Here is a 12,291-nt window from a genome sequence, read left to right on the forward strand (position 1 = left end):
GGGACTTTGAGGATAGCATTTGAAATGTAAATGAAGTAAGTACCTAAAAAAAAAAATTGGAAAAAAAAAGATGAACTTGATCATTGGGTCCCTAGTGTATCCTAAGCGGGATGTTGCTTATTTACCCATTCAGAAGCAGACTCAGTGGCAAGGTCATAGCATGGGCTGATCCAGAAATAAAGTCCACAGAAGTGCTCTACTCCTACTCCTGTCCCTGGTGCCTAGAAACAGAATATTCAGGGGAGAAAGGAAATCTCTTTCCAAGATTTATTATTCTAGTAGAGATCCCACAATATATATATACTAGCACCAAAGGCATGTAAAATATTTTCAGTAATGCCCAAACGTAAGAATATGCCTTTGATTATCAAGTACCATGTGTGTATGTCTATATTTGCCTTTCACACATGTATGTAGTCATAAACATCCACAACCAGAGCTCATGTTGAAACTCCTAACTCCAGGGTAGCATCAATAAATCAGAGTATAAAGTAAGCCGAGTCGGGATTCGGCTTTAACAAAATATATCTTCCCAAAACGGTCATGATAGGAAAAAACTGATCTGATCCAACTGTCCTAAAACATGCTGAAAAGGAAACCAATCATTATACAATGTCATCTAGCCCTGGAGGTGCTTCACAGGCGAGTCCCATTGATCTTGCCGCTGTGATCTGTGAAGTTCAGCTCAACATGGTTGAAGGCAGGGTTATCAGTCCCACCAACTTCCACGGGATGCAATTTATAGTTTAAAACATGATTCTTCTGAAAGAAAAACGGGTAACATGGAATTTTTAAAAAAATCATTATTTGTTCAATGACAGATAACTGATACCTACTGTTTTTACTTCTCTAAATCAGCTTGGAAATCTACTAAGGGAGAGTGAAATCCAAACCTACACACGGCAGCAGAAGCTAGCATGGTATACGATATGCCTTTGAGCTATGAATGGCCATGGATGTGAAGAAGTTATGAACTATCTATTGATAGCCATATGTTCTCTTAAGTAGTTCATATCTATTAACTGTATGCCTGCATCTACAGGTACACATACACACATACAGATACAGACATAGAAATATCCCTTCTGTGTGCCTGTCCAAGAAAAGAGCTGGGGACTAATTATTGCTCTGTTCAGGTGGTTAAAAACCCAGTTCCCTAATTTAAGAATAAGCAAAAACCTAACTTACTTTCTTAAAAGCATCAAAATTGGATAAAAAGTCCTGTTTGGTTAGTAAGAATTGGGGGTCTAAGTTCTGTTTTCTTCCTCCTGAAAAACAAATGCATTATTTACAGTGTTAAGCAGATACCTTATAATTACATAGTAACCCATCCCCTACACCCATCACACAGGCATTTGGCTTATGAACATTCAGCTTTATGCACACATAAAATACAAAGAAAACCTTGAAAGTTGTCCTGAAGATCCAGCTGCCACTCCCCTTTCCTCGATCTTGGACCCCAGAGCTTCTAACTGATGAATGTAAATATTTTGATATCTACATAGATAAATAGATCCAGAAAGATAATAGCTCCCAATCCTAACCTGACTGCTTCATCTGGTGCTTCCCGGATACAGACTTGTCTGAGTCAAAAATGATAAAAAAATAAAAAATAAAAAATGAAAAGCAACCCACACAACCTACCTACCTATAAAGTGGCAAACTGTCTGCCTCTGCTCCCTGCACCTCTGCTTCTACCCCTCTATCTACTCCTCTCCCCCTCTGCCCCTCTGCCCCTCTGCTCCTCTGCCCTCCACCTCTCTGCCCCTGCCAGTGAACCTACTTTTCCTGGCTTTTGGTCTCTATGAATTGTTACGGACATGGAGATATTATGAGTTAAGCAAGTGGAACTCTGCATACTCACCGATGTTTTGTACAAATCCTCCTCTCTAAGGTTTTGTTTTACAAACAGATAGATCCTCTTATTTGGCTTTGTTTTCTGTCTGTCTGTCTGTCTGTCTGTCTGTCTGCCTTTCATTTTTCTTTTCCTTTTTTCTGTGTTTGTTTGTTTGATTCATTGATTTTGTCTTGGTGGACCAACTAAGATACTTTTGGGAACCTTGGTCCTCAAACTGCCACTATCTACATCTTTGAGAAGATGTGCTTAAAACACAGATCTCTGCACTGTAGCTTTGACTGACTTGGAACTGTGGGGCCACAGAACTCTTGGTTTTGTCAGATTTCCCAGATTGCCAGATTTCTTTGGTTGGTTGGGTTTTGTTTTTGTTTTTCCGAGACAGGTTTTCTCTGTGTGACTGAAACTCACCTTGGAGACCAGGCTGGCCTTGACCTCACAGAGACCACCCGCCTCTGCCTCCAGAGTGCAGGGATTAAAGGCGTGTGCCACCATGCCTGGCTTCCAAGGTGATTTTTATACCTGCTAGTGTTTGGGAATTGCCACAGCACCTGCTCTTATTTCACAGAAACAGAAACAAGAACACAGTACAGAGTCAAATGGAGCTGAAATGCCAGTCACGGGTGTCCGTCTGGATTCCCATAGATTTCTCATACCCTACAGCTTATTGTAAGGAACATCAGAAGTGTGTGTTTCTAGATCTAGTTCAAGATTCTCACAGTTGATATGGTGAAGAAATTGCTCATTAGTAAAATTAATGAAGGGAATGTGTTTTTATAACTAGATGCCTGCTCTCCTGGACATAACTGCATGCAGTTAACAAAATCAAAGAAGTTAAGGAAAAGAAAAGGAACTGCCAAGAACATTCGGATACCCCAGTATCTTTAAAAGGGAGAGAAATAGACAGGCATGTGTGTGTGTGTATAAAAGCCAAAGATAAAAAATACAAGAGAATGGTATAAGTGTATTTCAGATATGAACCAGTGGGTAATTTGTTCAAGTGAATTGTATCTCTCAAAGTAAATTAAACAATGAGGCTACTGTGTTATTTTTTTTTTTTATGAGAAAAACACAATCCTTTTGGAAAGAGAGTTCAAACATTACAGTTACCAATACAAAGGCAACAAGGTTGGATGCCAAAAATCTGCAGTGTAACCAGATTGTACAATGAGGCTGCTGCTAGTTTTGTGTAGTATAAACTGAGCAGCAACACTGCATGTTTGCACAAAGTATGGGACAGCTGGTTAATTGAGAAAGAAGATGATGCAGCATTCTGCTGGTATGGATAGGCATGTGAGAGGGAGTTTGGGGGATTAGGAACCCAGCATGTTCACCAACCCCCAATCCCAGCCACTGTGATCTCTCACGTGGATATCTCTCACCTGGATATCTCTCACGTGGATATCTCTCACGTGGATATCTCTCACCTGGATATCTCTCACCTGGATATCTCTCACCTGGATATCTCTCACCTGGATATCTCTCACCTGGATATCTCTCACCTGGAGTCTCCCTGCCCTCCTCCCCCACAGACCCTTCTCAAACTGGATCCAAAGCGCCTTTGGGAATTATTGGAACAGTAATTGGGGGAAATAGTCAGGGGTTAGACCTAAGAGATAACAATGGAGAGTAGGAAAGCGAAGACAAGAACTTCGAAGGAATCTTCCCAGAAGCAGACATGTGACTAGCAGAAATTTCCAGAATGATGAAACAGAAAATAGCAAGACGTTAAAATTAGCAGGACAGCAAAAAGGAAATGCTCGGGGGGGGGGGGGGGAGAGAGAGAGAGAGAGAGAGAGAGAGAGAGAGAGAGAGAGAGAGAAGACTTCAGGGTTAGATGGTCATAAGGCAAGGTAGTCATTGACAAATGTACCACTGGAATTGTCAGCTGGGAGCCCAGTATCAACCTTCCACAGAAGCAAGCGAGAGAAAACTGAGATTAAAATGTTTTAACATGCCGGGCATGGTGGCGCATGCCTTTAATCACAGCACTTGGGAGGCAGAGACAGGTGGATTCCTGAGTTCGAGGCCAGCCTGGTCTACAGAGTGAGTTCCAGGACAGCCAGGGCTAAACAGAGAAACCCTGTCTCGAAAAAAACAAAAAAAAAAAACAAAAACAAAAAAAAATGTTTTAACATAGAACTTATACTCAAATTATCAGTCATGCCTGAGTCCATTTTTTTTGGACATGTAAATTTTCCAAAACATCTCCTCTCTGTCCTTTTCAAGAGTGTGCTCTATAATACGGATCCACTCCATTAAAGGAATGAACATAGGGGTAGGAGAGATGGCTCAGCAGTTAAGATCACTAACTGCCACTGCAAAGAACCAGGATTTGGTTCCCAGCTCTCACGTGGTGGCTCAGAATTACAGATAAGGAGGAACAGGATACCTCCTTCTGGTGTCTGAGGGCAGCAGGCAGCAGGCAACAGGCAGTGCAACTACACACACGAAGGTAACAGATAAGGAGGAACAGGATACCTCCTTCTGGTGTCTGAGGGCAGCAGGCAGCAGGCAACAGGCAGTGCAACTACACACACGAAGGTAAAAAACTCACACATGTAAAACTACACACATGCAGGTAAAACACTCACAAATGTAAAACTACATACATGCAGGTAAAACACTCACACATGTAAAACTATACACACGCAGGTAAAATACACAGGTAAAACTACACATATGCAGGTAAAATACTCACACATGTAAAACTACACATATGCAGGTAAAACATTCACACATGTAAAACTATACATATACAGGTAAAACACTCACACATGTAAAAATATCAACCGATTTAACAATGAAGTTAGAAGCATGCTACTTTATGGGGTCTTCTTTTTTCCCCACCTTTTAATGAGTAACCCCAACCTAGGAAGGGGGCCAAAAGAATGCCCACAGCGAGAACGAAATAACATCTCAGGACAAAACCACCATCCCAAGTACCAAGTCACACTCCCTGTGTTATTGACTAATTATTAAAACTACATTTATTCTTCATGAACATTTTCAAAGGCTTTCTACTATGTTCATACAGAAATATTATAGTTATTGTCTTCCACGTGTGTGTACATTTTTTGAAGTTTACAAAGAGTCCACCTTAGACAATGAGAAGATCCTAGCACAATGATGTTGTCAGGATACGCACACAGCTCTCCCTTTCTCAAAAGTCATTATGTAAGTAAGTGCTCTCATACAGCTGAATTTTTATCTTAGAGCAACCCGTCTTCATCATCCACAGTTTACGCATAAGAACACCTAAGAGTGGTTATGTGCCTGGCCTGGATCCAGGTAACTATTCAGTGGCAGAACCAAGCTTGCAGCAGTGAGAGGTCTTTTGACTTAATTTTAGACTCTCAAATACTCTGTGAGTAAATTTTTTTAAAAAATCTAATAATTTAAATCGTTCATAGCATCATAGTAAAATACCATAAATAGCTACAAATCATACATAGGAAACTCTTGTGTTTCTAGATGTGAACAGCAGACTATTAAGATAATTACCTGTTGATAAACTGATAAGTATCCCCACGAACATTGTTGTCAGTGTTCCAATAGTGCTGAAGTACAGATATGATAATGAATACCAATTGTCCATCAGTGGAGTCCTGAAAGATACCAAAAAATATAGCTACAATAATTCACCATGTTCCTGGCAACAAGACGTGTGTGTATCAATGATCCTGAAAGTAAAAATGCTACATTTAGCCATTTTTAATGTCATAATCAGTGACGCTGATCTCGAACTATTGTATTAGGAATTAAAACTATGGCCTCACTTGACCACACACATGAGAAATGACTTTAAGGTACCATTATTCTTTGGCTCAGGAGAAACATAAGGCATGAGACTGCAGTCAACTAGTGCACTACAGCCTGGCATAGGCAGGGTCCTGTGGAGATCCTGGAAAAACAAAGATAATGCATAGCCCCAGTCAATCCTTTTTAATTTTGTATAATTCTTTCCTAGAAGGTAAAAACAAGCAATGCATAATGAAATCAATACCCTGTGTTATCCCTGTCCCTGTAAACAATCCAACTGTGACAATTTTCCATGAATGCCTTCCTACTTTCTTTTTGTAATCTATTAAGTCCAGACCCTTCAAATGCCATTTTAGGAGGACTTATTCTAAAGATCTAGGCTTGTGCTATTTTTCTGAGTGGTTATCTTCACTTTATCACAGATAAACTGCTCTACGTCCAGCTTGCCTTACTTGCCTCTTAGGTTGGCAAGCTGATGTAGTTTGAATAAGTGCACCCTAAGGCTCCTGTGAGGGCTTGGTCTTCATCCCAAACTATTGGCAGCGGTAAACTCTTAGGAGATAAAGCCTAGTAGAAAGAAGGTAGATCATTACAGGCATCCCTCAAAGGGGACACTGGGTGCCTAACCCCTCCTCCTTCTCTCTGCCCACCCCCAGCTCCAGGAGGTGAAAAAAAAAAACCCTCCAACACATGCTGTTATCATGATCTGCTATGCCACAGAAACTCAAAAGTACCAGTGCTAGGCCATCATGGCCTGAGATCCCTAAAACCATAAGCTGAAATCATTTTCCTTCATCAAGTTGGTACTTTGTAACCCAAAGCTGATGATACACATACATAATAAAATATTAAGTATCTGTGTTTACTCATTCAACTCTTCATTATGATCCCAATATTGTTCTTATGAAAGTCAGCCATAAGTAAGGCAGAAAAAAAAAAAAAAAAAAGAAACCTGCTGTCCACATAAAGTTTATATCCAGCAAAAGAGTCTAAAGAGAATCCAATAAGCAGTTAAAGTACTAAGTGATAAAAAGTCCTATAAGAAAAAACAAAAAAATGGAGCAATGTCATATGACATGAACAAGGTAGAGAGGAAAGATTTACATCACCATGTGTGATTGGAGAAGACCTGTGGGAAGACGTGACATCACTCAGAGATGTTACTTTCAGCTTCAATAAAGCAGCTTAATTAGGATCAACCACCCTGCTAAGAACAATGTCTTTAAGGCACCAGCAAGACGGAAGTACTGAGAATTTCAGAAGTCAAAATCCCAGGAAGAAGGGAAATATGCTGAGGTGAATTAATGAGGTTAAGATAGTGTGGTATTGAGCAAAGACAGAAAACATAGCATAGAACAGTGAATCAAGAAGCAGATCCCCTCTCGAAAAACCAAAAAAAAAAAAAAAAAAAGAAGAAGCAGATCCCCACGCAACTGCCATTTGATTTATATTAGTTTAGTCGCCAGCAAATCTTGATGGACAAAATGGTGGTGGGGGAGGGGGTTCAAGAAGTGAAGTTGATTTTTTCAAATTCTATATGGGGAAAAATTAATCTTGATCACACCATTTACTTCAGCCCCAAATGGATTACATTTCTTAAATGTATATAGTTAACCACAATTTTAATTTAAAAATCACAGGAATAGCTGGACATGGTGACACACCATTAATCCCAGCACTCAGGAGGCAGAGGCAGGTGGATCTCTGAGTTGAAGGCCAGCCTGGTCTATACAGTGAGTTCCAGGGCAGCCATTGACAAACTAAAGATAGATAGATAGATAGATAGATAGATAGATAGATAGATAGATAGATAGATAGATAGATAGACAGACAGAAACTAGAGGAATATCTTTGAGGTCTCAAAGTAGGCAATCATTTTTTCAATAAGACTACAAAGAACTAATGATATAAGAAAAGATAAGTCATGATTTCTTACAAAAAAACAAAATTAGCAAAAAGTAAAAAATAAAGCCCATGGATGGAGAGAAAAATCTTTAAAACATATTTTGAGTCACCACTTCCCAAAGAAAGAGAGAGAGAGAGAGAGAGAGAGAGAGAGAGAGAGAGAGAGAGAGAGACTGTTGAAAATTGGAACTATTATAAAGAGACAAGTGACAAAAGTAGATAGCTATCTGAATACCCAACAAGCCTATTAAAGGGTAGTCAACTTCATTAATCATAAAAGAATTAAAACTGAATTACCAAGATATACTCATCAACTATTAAGAAATTAAAGAATTAAAACTCAATCCAGACAGCTTGAGACCCTGTCTAGTTAGCTAGAGGATGTTTCACTACAACTTCAACGGTATCACTTGCTATCCTTATATTATAGGAATAGTATAAAATAGCACAGAGAGAAGGCCAGAGGGTCTACTCAATGCAGGCATAGGAAGGAACAGTGTCATAAGCAAGATAAAAACAAAAGGAAAGCTAGGTGTGGTGGTGCACGCCTTTAATCCCAGCACTTGGGAGGCAGAGGCAGGCAGATTTCTGAGTTTGAGCCAGCCTGGTCTACAGAGTGAGTTCCAGGACAGCCAGAACTATACAGAGAAACCCTGTCTTGAAACAAAACAAAACAAAACAAAACAAAACAAACAAACAAACAAAAAATCAACTGGAGTGCCCTATTTGCCACCCAAGTTTTAAAGACATAACATGAGACCCTCATACCTTTCCACATTATGTATTTGAAAAGCGCTAGTAGAAAATGGCATCTCTGTGGTTGACATCCAGTCCGACCCGTTGTGCGTGCTGTTACAGCCGTAGGTTTCAAGGGGCAACGGTAAGGTTCTCTCAGGAAGTGGAGGATAAAGCTGTGCTCCAATTCCTACCCATAGAGAAATGGCAAATCCAGCCAACAGACCAACAAATGCTCCCTGAAAAACAAGAGAGCGTTTAGAAGAAACACAATGTCATTTTCTTTGAGGTAGATTTAACGTCAGAAAGTCAGGATCAACCTGGTCAAAGCCAAACTGGCCAGCTCCCTATCTGACTTTCCTGCCTTACAGTAGCTCTGCCTCCTGTCAAAGTTATGATCGACCCTTGGTGTCTCTGTCCAGAGTCCTGGAGACCCATTAACTTCATTCCCTCTTTATCTAACTGATGGTTATGCTATAAATGTCTGACATTCACTTCCATACATTCTAAGTATTTCCAGAAATTCGTCTTATAATGAAAATGGACTTCCTATTGATTTTCAGAGAAACTGTTTGGACTTCATTTATTCTAGACACAATTTTGTATTTCCAGACACATACATGTTGAGGTATAATAGCAGAGATATTACTTCTTTCCAAATAATATTCCCAATTATATTCATCTCCACCTGCTTGGGTTAGAATGATGTAGAGGAGCTACATTTTGAAGTACTAGAAGAATAAACTTTGTGGTCATGGTAGTCAAGATGTAATTTTTTCTCTTTGCTGTACTCTGACTACACATAGTCTATAAAACCATCAGAGCCTGTTGAGCTCCTTCCTTAAAGCCTAGATACTCAATTTTAAAAGAAGCAAGAATTTAAATGTGCAAAAGATATTGGCCTATTTATACTGTATTTAAATTATACTACATGGCTATGACAGTTCCCATTGGCTTCCTCCAAGCCAGGTCTCAATGCATTGTTCTTCACTGTACACTCTATCAAAGTGAGCTATTTAAATCATCAAGGCAGGTCACTAATGACAGATCTCAAAGCAACCATGGCTTTAGTGTGGGAAAGAAAGATGTAGTTGGAAAGGTAACCTTTAGGTATATCCACTAGCTATACTTACAATGGAGTTGGCGAAGGGGACCAAGATGCCCAAAGAAAACAAGCCCAGAAGTGGTCCACCAACCATGCCAAATATGCTGAGTGCTGCCTACAATAGAACAGAAAGTTAACAGTTAGAAATCTCAAACCCAAACATAATGTTTCAAGCAATTTCAGCAGGGTCGGTATTAAAGTATTCAACCTTCTTCAGAAAAAAAAAAAATCACACAATTTTTATTCATGATAGTCTTATCATTGGAGGAGATCATCATCTGGAAATTTCTGGTTCTCTATATCAAGTGGCTTCTGTTTCTTTGATTTTCTTGTTTGATTGGTTGGTTTTGTTTGTTTGTTTGTTCTGAGACAGGCTCAATCTCACTATGTAGTCCTGGCTGTCCTGGCACTCAGTATGCAGACAAGGCTGTCACAGGGATCCTCCTGTCACTCCCTCCCAAGGGCTGAGATTAAAGGTGTGTACTACCACACTTGGTACGTCTGTCCTTTCAGGTACCCTCAAATAGGCAACAAAGGTCTGGAGAGATGGCTCCGTGGTTAAGAGTACATATCTTTCCTGTATAGGACCTGAATTCAGTACCCAGCACCCCCATCAGATAGCTCACAACTACCTCAAACTCCAGCTCTAAGAGATTGGATCCCCTCTCCTACCCTCCACAGGTACCTACACTCAAATGCACATATTCTCCCAGATACCCACATATACACAAATTTAAAACAATTTTAAAGACAACAAAGGGGGCTGGGAAGATGGCCCAGTCTCTAAAATGCTTGCTTCACATGTACCTAAACATAGTCGCAAAGGCTAGATGGGGCAGTTCGTGCCTTTAATCCCAGTGTTAAGGAGATAGAAGAGGATCCATAAGGTTGATGGTCAACTAATCTATTTGAATTAGTAGATTCCAGGTTCAATGAGAAATCCTGTCTCAAAATACAAGGTGGGGAGCAATTGAGGAAGACACCCAATGTTGGTGCTGGGTTATGAACATGTATGTATGAAATCCCCTCCTCAACACATGTACATACACACACACACACAGACGCATACACACACACACAGACACATACACACACACACACACACACAGAGAGACACACACAAGTATCACAATGCAAAGAAGACAAAGAGTCATGAAGCCATTGGGGCGCCACTATGAATGCATAAATGAAGACGCACATTCTCAGCCTTTATCTGATACATCACAACCCTCTTTTATGCTTTGGTAGTCTCTAACTATTCCTCCAAACAAGGTGGTGGATAAGAATGGCAAAACGGCCATATATAATGATAAAATCCATGAGCAATTCTGATCTGATCTGATATGGGTGTAGTTAGATTGAAAAGAACTAGATCTAAAATAATTGATCCAATGGTGTAGAGAAAGATTTAAAGTCTTTCTGGGTGACTGAAACTTTTCTTTGATACAGAGATACGAAAGCCATAAGACTGAAAAACAGTTGCAAGTATGAATCATGAGGGAATGCAAATAATGCTCAAAGATACATATGCTCTTAGTAACCTAGTAACCTCAGTAATCAAGTGTCTAGTTTGAAGACTGGGCTAAAAGCAAACAGTTGTTCCATGGGCACTGAACTATAATTGCATAATTATTATGATGGCATGATGATCAAGACTGAAGATGGAAAGTGATAATGGACTGCATGTCTCAACAGAGCTACAGTGAGAGTTTTTTTAATGTTTTCATCACTACAAAATCATAAATACTTGAGGAGACACGTACTTAACCACATTTGAACATAGTGAAATACAAACATGTATTCAAACGTATTATGCCCCATGAACATGTATAGTTTTACGGGTCAATTAGAATGCAAAAAGAATAACTAAGACCATGGAAGAGCAGGGACATGGTGACTTGTCCACCAAGAAGCCAAACAGAACAGAATTAATGAATCAGACAGTATATCAAGGAAGTGTTAGGAGATGTGTACTGGATCCTTCATCCAAATGAATTCTTTCAGATGTCTACACTATGGAGTGAAGAATGAGTGGTCCGTGTGAAAGAGAACTTGCACGCAAGAAGGATGTGGGCTCAGGATGTGACAGGGATTTTGTTCTCAGCAGAGTTGTGGGATGTGAAACAGACTTCACTGAAAGATGTGAAAAGATATCATATGGCCATGACACTAGTTACAACCACCTCATCTGGGAGCCAGAATTATAGACACAAGGAAGATGCCTCAAAAAGGCTCTGTTAGAAAACATCATACACAGTGATGCTGCAGAATTGGGGGGAAGGGTAGGCTTGAAGTTAAGATGGCTTCACCATATGGTCCAGAGTTGATGAAGAAAGAGAAAACAGTCACAATAGGAGTCACGAGCCAGACTACAGATATCCAGGAAAACACTTTCACACACCCATACTAGCAAAGATCAATGAGAAGATAAGACTGTATACTACAAACTGTACAGAAGCTCCTCCCTGCTGGGCAGTGTCATAGGAGTAGAAAACAAGCTGTCACCAAGGCACAGAAATAAGGAAGCTAACTCTACCGTGGTATCAGCAGAAATTGCTTTGCATGTTTGGGAATGTTGGATGTTGAAATTAACCAGCTCCCTCAAAAATAAACCAAAAATCTTCTCTCCCAGTTCCTAAAGGACCTTATACACCATCACAAGCAGGTATCTCATTCTGGTCACCCTCTATAAGACTGATAGCAGGTGAATGTCAGTGTCACTGGACAATTGATCATAAGATCTCTATCAAGGGGCCATCCTCAAGCTTTGGACAGTTCTTCTATGTGTTTATACCTATATTCAGTTCAGAATAGTTGCTGAATTCTTCTTTCATAAAGAGAGTTTATAGCCGGGTGGTGGTGGTACACGCCTTTAATCCCAGCACTTGGGAGGCAGAAGCAGGCATATTTCTGAGTTCAAGGCCAGCCT

The 12,291-nt window shown here is 40.0% G+C and overlaps 1 protein-coding gene across 1 annotated transcript in view; it reads right to left on the reverse strand.

Moving 5' to 3' along the window:
• Window positions 1–12,291, reverse strand: part of Slc5a8 (solute carrier family 5 member 8) — a 42,514-nt gene continuing 30,223 nt past the window's right edge. The window contains exons 11-15 of the mRNA XM_021205475.2: window positions 9,391–9,477; window positions 8,291–8,496; window positions 5,360–5,463; window positions 1,189–1,268; window positions 1–762 (exon numbers count right to left, since the gene is read on the reverse strand). Of these exons, the coding sequence (XP_021061134.1) occupies window positions 637–762; window positions 1,189–1,268; window positions 5,360–5,463; window positions 8,291–8,496; window positions 9,391–9,477 (603 nt within the window). The 3' untranslated portion in view covers window positions 1–636. The remainder of the gene's footprint in view (window positions 763–1,188; window positions 1,269–5,359; window positions 5,464–8,290; window positions 8,497–9,390; window positions 9,478–12,291) is intronic.

The sequence above is a fragment of the Mus pahari genome, chromosome 9, assembly GCF_900095145.1.
Source record: "Mus pahari chromosome 9, PAHARI_EIJ_v1.1, whole genome shotgun sequence".
Lineage (NCBI taxonomy): Eukaryota > Metazoa > Chordata > Mammalia > Rodentia > Muridae > Mus > Mus pahari.